The 15,773-nt window shown below is 38.4% G+C and overlaps 1 protein-coding gene across 13 annotated transcripts in view; it reads right to left on the bottom strand.

Annotated features, from left to right (window-relative positions):
• Nucleotides 1-15,773, bottom strand: part of LOC109422492 (high affinity cAMP-specific and IBMX-insensitive 3',5'-cyclic phosphodiesterase 8) — an 871,092-nt gene that overhangs the window by 60,981 nt on the left and 794,338 nt on the right. For 6 of the 13 annotated variants that reach the window (XM_062852976.1, XM_062852975.1, XM_062852974.1 and 3 more), the window contains exon 3: nucleotides 15,584-15,753. The exons of 6 other annotated variants lie outside the window; for them this stretch is intronic. In XM_062852976.1, the coding sequence (XP_062708960.1) occupies nucleotides 15,584-15,753 (170 nt within the window). Of the gene's footprint in view, nucleotides 1-3,691; nucleotides 4,053-15,583; nucleotides 15,754-15,773 lie in introns of those variants that run through there. One more of the 13 variants, XM_062852977.1, reaches the window with a different exon arrangement.

The raw sequence follows: 15,773 nt of genomic DNA on the forward strand, positions 1-15,773 counted from the left end.
GCATAACTAGGTCATAGGTCTAGGGGGACCAGGGCCATGTCAATATAGATTTTTCATACTCTAGAACTGGTCCAAAGATACGTATCACCTGAATTTCATGATTCTGAAGGGGGGCAGGCACCCCGGGCCATCCCCTATTTACGTCAATGCGTTGCGTTGCGTTGCCTGGTAACGGAGTAATTCGTAGATTGTATACTGAAAGTTGTCATGTTGAAACTTTAATACTCCTATTCTTATGAAATGCTATTTGAAAAGGAATAGCTATCCAATCAGAGGTTGAAGTAAAAAAGACACTTCCATTGCCGGCCATGCCCATCTTCTCCGTTACGAGGAAAGAAAAGAATGTGATGATATGGCCCCTACTTTAAGAAGGGTCAGCGACTCACCGACGCCCCCATAGGTGTCAATGAATTGAGGCTCTGTCTCAATTGAGATATTAAAAACAATTTTAATCAAATTTGACAGTTCGAAAATTATTTCAAAGCTCGAAAATCATTGTGCTGTCAAATTTAATTTTTTTTCTGGCCCAACTTAAACACGTCAATGTTGATCGATGTTGACAATGTTGCCTTACCAAAAATGATTCCGCTCAGAAATGAAAACTTGTTGGAAAATTTAAAAACAAAATATTACTTTGCCTTGAAATTTCTTCGATGCTTTCCTCATTTATTCCTCCAAGTTGCCTCTCACTAGAAATTCTCACTGATGGTTCTTCCGTAGCACAATTTCTCCAGCATGTGACTCTTTAGGGAGATTCCTGGAGAAACTTATAAGAGGTGCGCAGAAAAAAATCCTTTGTTGCACTTCCTTGTGTTGACTTCACATACACAAAAAGGGAATCAAGAGGTAGCGTGAATACGTTCGATCGTTTACGACCACTTCACTTCCTATCTATAAATATAAATCTTTATATATAAAAATGAGTTTGAAGTTCCTTTGAGGCAACAAAACTCAAGAACGGATGAACCGATCAGCATGACTCTTGCACGGTTCGGTTCGTATTCGTGGTGGCTGTGTTTATATGTGGTAAAAGTTATCAAAATTATCAAGAAAAATATGAAAATAGTGAAGTTAATGTTTTTCAATGAGCTGGGAAGAAATTCACCATGATCGAAATAAAACTAATCAAGAGGGCGGTCAACAGCTGTAAAAGTTTGCCGAGGCAGCTAGTAAATATAAAAATATGTTTGAATCCCCTTTGAGGGAAAATAGTTTAAATACTGATTTTTTTATGAGCAGGGAAGAAAATCAACACGATCGAAATATTTATCTAATGCCGACTTCTTACACAATATTCAACGGAAAACAGTTCGCTATCCGTCGTAAATCAAGCTACGGACTTCAGCAGGATAAAGTACAATTAAGCAAAATTTCATCCATACCAAATCCATACACATATTTCTATGATAAAAATGATTACATACATTATATTTATTACGGACGCATAGACGGGCCCACCTCAAAATCGAAGCAAGAGAGAAACAGAGAGAAAAGCGCAAACCGATATGTAAACAAACACCAGTGGACAAGCGTGCGCATGCGCGAGCCGGTGAGGACGAAAATTATCGTTCTGTCAAACATAAGTCTGCTCTGGAGCAGAATTGTTTTTGACAGTTCGAAAATCAAGGAAAAATAATTTTCGAACTGTCAAATTAAATTAATTTTTTTTTTAATATCCCAATTGAGACAGACCCTGAATATATATAATGGGTGGATTTGCAAGTTCAAAATATTACTTGACAACTAGCGCCACCTGGGTTGGATATAAGCCGCGAATTCATTCGTGTAATGTGTCGGTTGATGTCCAACCACTATTTGTTGAACGCACATACCTTCCGTATTGGGCTCTCAGAAAGCAAACTCTGTGTCTGTGGCGTGGCTTACCAGGATATCGAACATGTCGTGTGGGGATGCAATGAGTATCGTAAGGTCAGATCTGAGCTGCATGAAATTCTCCGGATCCGAGGAAAACAACAGAAACCCGTTAGAGAAGTGTTGGCAGACCTTGATTTGGAATACATGAATCTCATATAGGGTAAGAAATCAAACTTTGAACTAGTCAAATTGTAATCTTAATTTGAACCATTTCGAAATTCATTAAAACGACGTACTTTTTAGGCAAATATTGTCCCGAAAAAGATGTTAAACAGCTTTCCGTAATATAACCTGATAACATGGACTTGAAGCATTGAAAAAAGCGTTTTTGTCATGGAAAACAGGCAATTGAAAAATCAATGTGATTTCATCCATTTCCCCCCAGAGAAAGCACATTTTCAGTGTACTCGTACAGCTCATGCATTGTATAAAACGCAATATGTGAATACGTCAAATGAATGCTTATTTACCGTAGAATCGAAAAATCGAATAATATTCCACATTATTTGTCATAAAATTATCAAATTTAAGTAATTCTTACTTGGAGAATGTTATCTTAAGTTGAACTATTTGTAATCTAAATTTGAACTAGTAAACGGGGGCGAGCTTCCAGTGTTGGCCTGCAGACTGCGCTAGTGGTTGTTTTGTTTACTCTTGGGGGATGAAAAATTCCTAATTTAGTTTCCAAGTTCCTGAAGGTTATAGAACATTCTTAGTTGAAATTCCACTGCCTAATGAACAATAGTTATGGAAATTAGCAGATCCATGTGATATTTTCTATTGTTCAGCACAAAATTGGCTGTTTTGGGGATGCTCGAGCTGCTGCCGCCAGTATTTCAAATTAAGATTAAAATTGGTTCAAATTATGATTACGATGGTTCAAATTAAGATTAAAATCATTGTTGACGAATAATCGAATTTTTCAATGAAATTCAGTGCAAATACAAACTTTTTACCATTTAACAGAAAGCTTATACCCGTGGCTTTCATGTACATACGATTTTGCCATAGTAAATTATTTCCATGTGGGAGAAAAAATCACTCAAAGTTGGCGCTACTTCGGAAAGCCGCAATTTGGTTCAAATTTTGATTACCTACCCTATTAGTATTTGAAACATGTTGATGTCAGAGTTTGATGTACGTTCCTTGTTCACGTTGTACGCCGTTTGGTTTTGCTGTTCGCCTCTGTCTGATAAACATCATAAAACGTAAATTTTGAACAAAATTTACCACAATAGCAGTTCAAGTATGTTTTAGAAGTAAGAATGGTGTGAATCAATACGTTAAGATGCAGCCATGCTTCTTTAACACAACAAATCTCATTAAAACAGGTAAATGGACATTTTTGTTTTATTTACGTTTTATTTTGTACAAAATAAAACGGCTTCGCACTTCACCAATACAGAGTCTCATATTTTTTCTCTTATGTTCATAGTTGCTACTAGCAATGGTGAGGACGGAAACCTAATTTGTTTCAACTTTAAACCATTACTCGTTAAAATAAGACGAACGCCAATGGAATGACATGCGTGCTAGCTGAAATGGACTTACGACACATAAGCGATCAGCAGAGAAGGATAAAGGACAAATAATTTCAAAACATATGCTGTATTTGATCAGTGCTAGTTGGCCTTTCAATAAATAAATTTACTTTAAAAATCCTTATAACAGATGTGAAAAGAATTCAATTTGTTTTTGTATGAGAACTTATTGGACACGGTGTAGATAAAAATGTCAAATTACATACCACATCTTCAGAACACAATTACAAAAATTACAACAATCCCAACAAACTAACAACACCACCATAACCAACCTTCTTCTTCGCCGGTGGTTTCACTTTCGGCGTCTTCTATTTTGATCTCAACCATTTCCGGCTTTAAATGCTGAGGTTGCAACCTGCCGGAGGCAATGCTACTACCACCATCTTCCCGAAGTGAGGCCAATTTTTTTCTTCGTTTGTCCCCTACGACGCCGCCATCATTATCATCATCATCGTTCTCATACTCGTACAACTGCACGTCGAAGTCGTTAATCACACGTCGGCGCATATTGGGCTGAACCGCATCCAACGGCAGCATCCGGAACGTATCGTATCGTCTTCGCTCGCGGGCATTCAACACTCGGAGCAGTATCTTCGAGGCGCGCACTTCCTGATCCATTTTTATCGTGTTGGATTAGTTTTAATCACTAGTTTTCAAGGTATTGTTTTCACTGTTGGTTGAGTTTTTTGCCTGAAGGTTACATTTGACCAAGGAGAATAAATACACTTCGTGACATTCAACACATTACTCACACTTTGACTGCTTATGCGTGCTAACTAGATTAGTTCACTAACATTAGGTCGTATGAATAAAGTTGAGTAAATAAATACCAAGGTAAATACTCTTTACTCAGATCTATGAATATTTGCTCCATGGCTTCACATAGATTTAGTAATACTTATTTATGCAATGAGTTGCAAAATGAAGATTTTTACAGCACGAGTTATCCAGCTTTCCACGCTAGCCATAATGGCGGATGCCATAAAAAATTTGACAAGATCTGTGCCCCACGCACTGAACTGAAATACTCGGAAAACAATCTCAGTAAACTTTGATATTCAGAAAATAATTATTAGCTGTCAAAAGATCAGAATTGCCCCCGAAAAGTTGTTTTAAAGTTTGTTTTACGTTTTCCATTTAATAATGTCTTTCATATTTTAGGATTAGAATCGTAGAATTACCAATACGGAATTTTCCTTGCTTAGAAGCCTACCGAATTATTGTGCAAAATGTCCAACGCTACTCATGGAAACATCATCACAGCAGCACAATTTTAGACCAACACACATACTGCTCATGCGGAAGAATCAATCCGACTAGTAACTGGCTGGGCGCCGGACTTCAGTATCCTCCCATCGGCATAACGTGCTTCTGGATTGCCACCTTCCCGCGGCACGACGTGGCTTGTTAAGAAGAGAAGAACCTCATAATAAATATCTTGTAAAATGCATAGATGTCCGGGATCCGGTCCGGCGAAACTTTGCTTGGCGATGACCAAGTGGTCAACGAGGGTGCACCAGAGTGGGAATAAATGCTATCTCCCATACTGAACAGAATTTCTTCAGTGTCATCTTTTACCAAGACGAGGGACTTGAACGATTATATAGACGATACTTGACCTTTGACCAATTGTAGACTGACGGATTGATCTTTGTACATCATCGATTTGGTGACCCGGAGTCCGAGGCGGAACATTCGTATAGTGCTTATTGATACAGGCATGGAACAGACCTTAGTGATGCCGGTGTCGAAGCTACTATCCTTGGTACATACCGTGACAACACGAATATTCCCGTTAGTATCAGGAAAGGCCCTTTTACACCGAGCCCCTGCATAACAATTGATTCTTCGGATTTTCAACTCTTATTTTGACATGACTCCTAACATGTTTCTATGATGGCGTAATCATAGTAAGTATTACGACCGGGGGGAGCGAAACTAGTTTTGCCAAGCCAAAAAACCTCAAAAAAAGCTGATAAACGCCTAAAAAAGTCGCTAGAACTCACAAACGTTTTGCGGGTTTTACCAGGTTTTACCGGGTTTTTTCGACTTTTTCGGCTTTTTTTTTGGGGTTTTTTGGCTTGGCTTCCTGATTACGACTGTGGACCTTGACTCTGGAGATTTTTTGCTGACTGCAACTGAATAGCCAGAAATGGAAAATTCCGTCAGTCTATGCTAGATATTTATTTAACAATTTAATCACATACGAGGAATGGCCGGCTTCCGCACCGCAAGTTGGCAACTCCGACGTATGTAGCACATGGAACGAGTTTGTGAAATATTCAGTGTTTTCCCATCTACCTTGACCATAGAAAGTTAAAAACCCGTACGCAGTGACTATGGGTACAGGATTCAAATAGGCTTGGAGTTGCCATGTACGCCATTAGTTGCCACTGGCTCGGAATTTTTCCCTCTGGAACTCGGAAATTGGAAGGAGAATTCAGTTCCCACTCATGTATAATCATGGCTGGCAAAATCAACTGAAGCTCTGAAATGTTGGTTTGATTTTCCGATGAGAATTTCATGTATTTCTTAACCTAAAATAGAAAATAAATTATCAAGAAATACAATAAAATAAAATATTATTTTTGGCAAAACTGATTGAAAAAAACTTTGTTGTGCGAGAAAGGCAAAAAATGGATGACAGTCAAATCAACAAAGCAAGCCCAAGGCTTGCTTAGAATGTTTTTTTCTAAAATTTCAGTTCAGTGCGGGGCACAGATCTTGTCAAAAAATTTATAGCTGCCGCCATTATGGCGAGCGTGGAAAGCTGGATACATTTATCCAACGAGGCTTGCCGAGTTGGATAAATATGACGAGTGCTTAAAAAATAGAGTTCTGCAACGAGTTGCATACAACATTTTTTACAATGACAAAAAAAAGGTAGAATATAATTTATTTAAACAGTACCATCTTTCCCATGCTTTCCCATGGCTGAAGGAGTACGTCCACGTGTACCATTGCTACGAAGTTTGAATCAAGCAAGCCGTGCGGTAACCGTCACAATATTTCAAGCTCTTACCGTGGAAACTCTGGTTTCCAATCAAACAATCGCATTATGATTCATAATGCAACCGGAATGAGTTGCTTTATGAACCATAATGCAACTCTTTGATTTAGTGAAGAAAAGTAGGCCGTTACGGTACAAAAACATAAGAGTAGATATTATAGTGCGGAGTTGCAAAAAGAGTATTTACTCAACTCGATTCATACGGCCTATTGGTTAGGTTTTCCATCCAGTTATTATTATTATTGGCTCTTTATTATGGGGATTTCCAGCCCGAGGCTGGTTCATCCCCTGTCTCTCTATCCAGTTGTAGTTTATGTAATTGCTCAAGGGTCCTTAACAGTAGACTTCTCCTTCTTCCTTTGCCTCGGGATCAGGGATGCCATATATACAGATTATAGAGCATCCGTACAGATTTTGTTTTATATAAAATACAGATTTTTGAGCAAGAGGAGCTATTTTATTTTTGCATGGGATACATTTTTTTCACCCAAATTTTGTATGAGATACAGATTTTTGAAAATAGTGATAGAGATTTTTCAAAAAAAAAAAAACAGCTGGCATCCCTGCTTGGGATATACCTGCCTACGGTAAAAAATCACTAAATAAAAAAGAAAAAAGTCCTTCTTCTTTTAGCATTTTTATATATTTTATGAACGATCTCTATATGGCACTCTTAATTCATAAGATTGAAGTTATATGCTCAATAAGAAACCTCGTATGCCATAATTCGACGTTGGTTCGCTTTCCGACATTGTGCTATGTTACCGGTTTTATGGCCCCGGTATTTCCTGTATCCCACTACCGTTTGGTAGTTTCACGATATTTCCTTAAAAATTTTAAAAATGAGTGGAGAAGAAGAACACTATTCAGTCTATTTTATGAAGGTACGGTAAATATGGTACCTACCACTTTAACTTTAAATGGGGACTGAATAACATGTTGAAATTTAAGTTAAGGTTATGTGCACTCGATTTCTTGCTTGACCCAATCTCACACCCATTCTTAATATTTATACAAAGGGTCGAAAATATCTAATTTTGAAATAGAAATTGAATTGACAGCCAGTTTTTTTTTTCGTTTCATTAACCAGGTAATACCTATAGCTAACCACTTACAAGAAAATTTATGGTAAGGTAATTGTGTGAAACATTAAGAAGGAGAATTTTTTTGGGGTGATTTACTAGTAGTTTCATCATATAAGTTTAGCTACAAATTTAACAGAAGACAATTATTGCTAAAAATCTTATTTTGCACCATGACGTGTAAAAATATCTCCTCTTTGAAATAATATAAATTAACGGTAGTTGATGAGATATTTCAAATTTTATGTTTCTCCATTTTGACCCAATCTCACCCCCAGACCCATTGTCAGCCCCATCGATGGTATATAAGTTTTATTTATCTATATGACTCTCTGGGTCTCCAGTTAGCCTAGTGGTTAAGGCTATGGATCGCCAATCCGGAGACGGCGGGTTCGATTCCCGTTCCGGTCGGGAAAATTTTCTCGACTCCCTGCACACTTAAAACAGAATGCCGAGATCGGCTGTCCGGATCTCGGTTAAAGTTCATTTGCTGAGATCTCGGTTAAACGCTTGACGTTTAATGTTTGATGATAGCGGCACCCATGGGTGCTGCTATGAATAAACTTGACTTTTTGCTGATATCTCAGTTAAATTGCGATTGCCGAGCGCTCGGCTGTGCGGATCTCGGCAAAAGAATGAAAATTAGCCGAGCTCAACTGAGTGTGTGGGCATAGTGTATCATTGTACTTGCCTCACAATATACAAATTCATGCAATGGCAGGCAAAGAAAGTTCTTCAATTAATAACTGTGGAAGTGCTCAAAGAACACTAAGTTGAAGCGAGGCAGCCCAAGTCCCAGTGGGGACGTAGAGCCATAAAGAAGAAGTAGAAGACTCTCTAAAATTCTCGATGTGCATCCTAGAGGGTTAGAGTCTTCGACAAAGATCTTTGTTTTGGTTGGTACTACGCTTTAACATCTTTGGTCCAGATCTGCCATCTGTAAAGATAATATTTATTTTTCAATATGACCCTCTAGAATTCTCGATATGCAATCAATAAGGTTGCAGTCTTCGGAAAAGTACTCTGAATTTGTCGGTTCTACATTCTTACGTCTACGATTTTTGTCAAGATCTGCTGTAACTGATCAAGATCAGTTTAATATTTCGATTTAAGTCTCTATTGATCTAGAGCGTCGGAGCCTTTGCAATGCACTCTGTGAGCACTTGGTACTCCACTTTTACGTCTTCGGTTATGATCTGAAGTAATTAATCTAGATCAGTTTTATCTTTCTAGGGTATTGGTTCCCTTATGCGGCATGTGGCTCTCATTTTTATCGTACGAAAAACAAAGAATTGAAGCGTTGTTTGTTTTGTTTCTTATTTTTGTTAGATGTGAGCACCCATGAAAACAAAAAGAACGGAATCAATCGGTGCCGTAATCGCTGCTTTCGAATAGGATGAATATGGAAGCGTGAGATTACTGATGGCACACAAACCCTATATGAGACAGTGGTGCTCTAAACAAGCATCCCGGAGGTTCAGAGTCTTCAGAGAAGCTCCTCAAATGACAAGTTCCACATTTGAGCTGAGAGGAATTCTATCGACTGAGGGAATCTGGCAGTAATATTTTATCGGCGTAGCAGTCTCTTTAGGAAATCAAAAGCTAATTTGTTTCAATGTCCGACGTTTCGATGTATTTAACACCTTTTTCAAGGATTCTAAAAGTGATAACAAGGATTACATTAATATCGCATAGTCAAAGAAACTTTCACAAATCTTACAGAAACATTAGCAATTTTGTCAGGAGGCTCTTGTTGAGCAGTGGTCATTAAACATTTAAACATTCGAACAAATACTTCCTATAAACATTATCAAAAACATTAATCATCTATACAAGGTCACAATCTTCTAAATTATAATAGTTACCGGCACAAAACACTTAATTTTAACATTTATTACAATATAATCTTTAGTTCATCGCAAAAATTGTTTATCCAACTGTCGTTTCAGCCCTATTTTTACTAACTAATGTTGCATGCAAGTACGTTCTCAAGTTAGGGTATTGATTGTCGGGTCACGATCTTCTTCTGGTGGGTCATGTTGTATTCTGTCTGTGTTGTTGTGTTCTCTTCTTTGGTGTCTGATTGTGTGTAGCACACCAGCATATTGTGAAGATAGATAGTCAACATCTGATCGTTTGTTTACCGTATGATCAGTGTTGACTATGTGACATACTTCTAAAATAGGAAGCGCAGAGAATCGTCGATGTTGATCAACAATTTTTGTCCGGTCGAATGCAAACTGATGCTCTTCCTCCAGGCAGTGTTGAAGTAGAGCAGTTTTCTCCTTCAAACGAAGGAGCTCATATGTTGTGGTTGGGCTCTCGGGATCGCGCTCTAACATTTTGTTCATCTTGTTTACATCAGATTGATGGTTGGAAAGACGTTTTTTAAAGTGGTTGTAGTGAGCCCAACGTAGCTTGCATCACAGCTGTTACATGGAACCCTGTAGATGATGTAAGTTTTCAGGGAAGGTGGGATGACGTCTTTGGTGTTGATGAAGAATGATCCGACTGTTCGTTCATTCCGGGTTGCCAGAACGACATCTGGATAATCCTTTTTGAACATTTTCTTCAAATGGTTTATCAAATGTTTAACGTGTACCATTGGTTTATATGATACGTCGGCTGTGGGTACTTCTGACGATCCTCTGCGCTTCCTATTTTAGAAGTATGTCACATAGTCAACACTGATCATACGGTAAACAAACGATCAGATGTTGACTATCTATCTTCACAATATGCTGGTATGCTACACACAATCAGACACCAAAGAAGAGAACACAACAACACAGACAGAATACAACATGACCCACCAGAAGAAGATCGTGACCCGACAATCAATACCCAAACTTGAGAACGTACTTGCATGCAACATTAGTTAGTAAAAATAGGGCTGAAACGACAGTTGGATAATCAATTTTTGCGACGAAGAAAAGATAATATTGTAATAAGTGTTAAAATTAAGTGTTTGTGCCGGTAACTATTATAATTTAGAAGATTGTGACCTTGTATAGATGATTAATGTTTTTGATAATGTTTATAGGAAGTATTTGTTCGAATGTTTAAATGTTCAATGACCACTGCTCAACAAGAGCCTCCTGACAAAATTGCTAATGTTTCTGTAAGATTTGGGAAAGTTTCCTTGACTATGCGATATTAATGTAATTAATGTAATCACTTTTAGAATCCTTGAAAAAGGTGTTAAATACATCGAAACGTCGGACATTGAAACAAATTAGCTTTTGATTTCCTAAAGAGACTGCTACGCCGATAAAATATTACTGTCCCACATTTGTTAATCTTCGTATTTGATCAAGCGTGAGCGTTCACCTCGTTTACTGAGTAAATGCATATCAAGAATTAAAGCAAGAGAACAAAATAACCTATCAAGATCAGTTACAGCAGGTCAAGATCAAAACCGGAGACGCAAAAATGTAGTACCAACCAATCCAGTGATCATTTTCGAAGACTTCAATTCTCTAGGATTCATATCGAGGATTCCAGAGAGTGATATAGACAAATAGACCTTATCTAGACAAATTACAGCAGATCTAGATCAAAATCGAAGACGTTATGGTGTAGTACTGAATAATCCAAAGCACTTTTCCGAAGACTGCTACCCTCTACGATATGTACATACGTACTGAATAAGTGCGCAGAAGACACCGACACGATTCGATGCGAAATCGCATTTTTTTTAACGATCCCGCACTTTTACTAACTGCGAAAGGGGTCCAGTGGAGTGGGAAATGCGCAATAAACCTATCTAGATCATTTACAGCATATCTAGACCAATAAAGAAAACATAATAGTGTAGTACCAATCAATGTAAAGTACTTCACTGAAGACTGCTTCCTTCCAGGATGCTTTTCAAGAGCACTAGAGTACTTGCCGGTCAAGAATCACGTTCATATAAAGCTAGGGATGTTCAAGAAGGCTAAGCAAATCTCGTACATATTACTTATACATAATGCTTTTTCATCAAACATATCAAGTTATAGTCAAATTGCGTGGTAACTACTAGAATTTGCATGCAAATCAAAAAATGACGCTTTTTTTTTTAAACGTGACCTACTCTCGCTAGTCTGGGGGAAAAATTAGCATCCCTAGAAACATATTTTTTTGCAAAATATAAAAGTAGAAGAGTTGGGCAGAAGATCTCTGAGAAAAAAATCCAATTTGACCACAGATGGCTGAGAACAAGTTGTTCAAACTTTTAGTTCCTACTTTTTTCTGATCACGGTATTTGAAGCGTTAATCAGCTTGTTTCATATATAGTGTCCCAGACAACCACTAATCGTATAAGATGTTGCATAAGATGATAAAGTGGAGGCCATATGCGTGCATGCCTCCATTTAGGCGCATGTAAAATGTACGCATATCGCCTCCACTTTAACATCTTATTCAACATTTTATACGATCGTTGGTTGACTGGGGTTTGGCGTTAAGTGTAAAGTATGGCTCGATAATCCAAAGGTCATTAGTTCTCGACATTGAGGTGATAAGAACTGATTTATTTTGAATATTTATAAGTCGCATAATGGGGCTCATATAGCCGAGGCGGTAAACGCACGCATTCAGCATGACCATGCTGAGGGTGACGGGTTCGATTCCGGGTCGGTCCCGGATCTTTTCGTAAAGGAAATTTCCTTGACTTCCTTGGGCATAGAGTATCTTCGTGCCTGCCACACGATATACGCATGCAAAATGGTCATTGGCAGAGGAAGCTCGCAGTTAATAACTGTGGAAGTGCTCATAGAACACTAAGCTGAGAAGCAGGCTGTGTCCCAATGAGGACGTTACGCCAAGAAGAAGAAGAAGAAGTCGCATAATATGCTAAATTACGTCGCTAAATTGTACTAAAGCACATCGCATAAGATATATCTTCAAATCACATAGCGTTATTATTATTTAGACAATGCATGAATAGCGCCTCTACGCCTGCACTTTTGCTGCATGTTATGCGATGTGACTTTACCGCAAAAAAGCACGTATAACACGGTCATAAACTTCATTCTACGTGCAAATTGGTTGTCTGAGACCCTACATCGTATGAACCTATAATGATCCCCTAGAATTTGAATATTGATGTTAGTTATAACTTAGATAGCGTTTTGAAGTTCGTGGGAAGTTACCAAGCCGGTTTCATCGACGGCCGGTCGACAACGTACCAGATCTTCACCGTACGGCAAATCCTTCAGAAAAGCCGTGAATACCAGGTCCCAACGCACCACCTGTTCATCGAGTTCAAGGCGGCATACGACAGTAGGGGAACTGCGGCCATAACGCCCATAGGGGGCAAGTTGTGCCACCCTTGTTTTAAGCAAACCACGTTATTTTCAGTACTTTTTTCAATTGCAATCGCTGAAATGAGATTAAAAATGCTTCTTTACATTCGAGTTTACACATTTTTACTAAAAAAAATGAACAAAAACTTCTAATAAAAATGTTGGTTACTTTTGATGTAATTTTAGCCTGTCAAATGTTTGCACTTTTTTACATCATTTAAAAGATTTTTTTTCTCGCTATCCCCACAAACTGTTTTGCACACTCCCATTGTTTGTGTACCAGGCGGAAAAACTATCGAATTTGACCCTTACAACTTTTTTACAAAGGGCCAAACTTCTGAGGTATGTGTGGGGTAAAATGCCCACCCCTAGTTATTTACATTAAAATAGCCATTTAGATCCAAATTCTAGCACAAATTATGTAGAACACAATTTGGAACCAAGCAACAGCACATTTTTACTATCAATAAGCTCACTAATCACACAGCCATGCGTCATTTTGTAGTAATTATTGATAAAACAGCTCACTATGACGTTTACATGGAATTGACCCATAATTACAGATGATCCGTAATTATGTAATGACAGTATACCATTCACGAGTAATAACAGTTGACAATAAACCAGGCGCGCAAGTATATGTACACTATTTGGCATCCTGGCGTTAGCTGTGGCTAGTGGCGCGTTTTACCCCGCATTAAAACTAAAATTCTGAAAATCAAACTTTTTTTCAAATTTGAATTTTTCAGTAGTAAAACATAAAACTGGTTTATAGTTTCTTCCATTTGGAAGGAAACATGTTGGTGCTTCATGTTAGTGTCAAAAAAATGTGTATTATAAAGTGTTTCGTGATTAAAATTGGACTCTTCCTTAACGTGGGCGTCTTACCCCCAGTTCCCCTATCGACCGCACAGAGCTATGGAAAATCATGGACGAGAACAGCTTTCCCGGGAAGCTTACCAGACTGATAAGAGCTACGGTGGACGGCGGTGTGCAGAACAGCGTAACGAATTCGGGTGAACTATCCAGTTCATTTGAATCTCGACGAGGACTACGACAAGGTGATGGACTTTCCTGCCTACTATTCAACATCACCCTGGATGGTGTTATGCGACGAGCCGGGTTAAACAGCCGGGGTACGATCTTCACGAAATCTGGCCAATTTGTCTGTTTTGCGGATGATATGGATATTATTGCTAGAACATATGGAACGGTGCCAGAACTGTAAACCCGCCCGAAACTTGAAGTAGCAAAGGTCGGACTGGTGGGGAATGCGGCTAAGACAAAGTATATGCTGGTAGGTGGGACTGAGCGAGACAGGACAAGCCTTGGCAGCGATGTTACGATAGACGGGGATATTTTCGAGATGGTAGAAGAATTCGTCTCGGCTCTTTGCTAACTTATGACAATAACGTGAGCCGTGAAATACGAAGGCGCATCATCAGTGGAAGTCGTGCCTACTACGGGCTCCAGAAGAAACTGCGGTCAAAAAAAATTCACCCCCGCACCAAATGTACCATGTACAAATTGTTCATTCAAATTGCGGCAAATTGTTGATTCAGTGTTATCATGAATTTGATGTTGAACTAAATAAATGAAATAAATGAATATCGCATAAGATATCGCTTCAAGTCATAAGCGTTATTATTGTACCGACAATGCATGTATAGCGGCTCCGGTTTTGTGTGCATAAGACACTTTTGCTGCACCTTATGCGATGTAACTTTACCACATAAAAGCACATAGGTATAATTCGGACATAACCTTCATTATACGTGCAAATTGGTTGTCTGAGACCGTGCATCGTATGAACCTATAAAGATCCCTTAGAATTTGAAATATTGATGTTAGTGATAACTTAGATGGCGTTGGGGGAAATAGAAGCCAATTCTAAGAGATCCAGGGAAGTGATCCTGATATTCTAAAAAAGTTGTTTTTTATATGATTCACATACTATTCAGATTTTTGTTTATAAATCGAGACTAATCTTTAGGCTTTTGAGCATAAGAAACATAAGGTGCCGCAATCAGCAATGTGCTCCAAAAAATAGTTAATAGTCTGTGATAGCACAACAAAACACATAATCGAAAGAAGTCATTGAATCATTATTTAAAGTTTTTTTTTCAAATACGGTGATTTGTGATTTTTACAAAAGTTAATAACAAACTTTAAGATCAACTAAAAACATCTTTGGCTAGTATGCAAAATACATCTTGATGTATGCTTCTCCTCGAGAAAATCTGAGAATTTCGAAAAAGTATGGGAAGACAAGTCATTTTGGAAATATGTTTAGATACAAACAAAATATCATTTAATATCCTCAATCCTCAGTTATACAGCCTCTGGTACAGTATAAGGTTCATTCCCGAAGTAAAACACCATAACCGGTTGAAAAACAGTTTAGTTAAAGCAGATCTTCACAAGTAATCTATAAAACCACTTCTGAATTAAACAACCCTTGTTCCTCATACAAACTTCGGTTGTAAACCGTGGAACCGTGCTGCAAACCTCGGGTGATTGTAAGTTTCATTCCATAGAGCGACCCTTTTTAATTTGTCGAGCAATGTGGTTTTAATCTATACGTACACTGATGTTGCTAAAAGTTTATATTTTTTTTTCGTTTTCGGTGGTATACCTTGCTACGATTTAGCTACAATCTAGCTAAGGTATTACCTGGTAATACCTTAGCTAGATTGAGGCAGCTCGATTTGAGCATCTTGACATTTTCGGACGTTTACTAATATTGAAATAACAAGTGGTCAGAATCAGCAAGACGTTACTTACATCGTCGAAATCCAGTGCCCGTCCTTCGATGATTTCGTGCAGACTGGTCACCCGCCGTCGGTGATGGCGTCGAATACCACCGGCGAGAAGTCCACGTTCCATCGATCGTGGCCTAAAGGCAGATCCATTTGAGTTGAGTCGGGTATACGCCGTGGGTTTCCCGTGTTCATCTTTCAAGCGAGTGAATTTA

This window comes from Aedes albopictus, chromosome 2 (genome assembly GCF_035046485.1).
Source record: "Aedes albopictus strain Foshan chromosome 2, AalbF5, whole genome shotgun sequence".
NCBI classification, from domain to species: domain Eukaryota; kingdom Metazoa; phylum Arthropoda; class Insecta; order Diptera; family Culicidae; genus Aedes; species Aedes albopictus.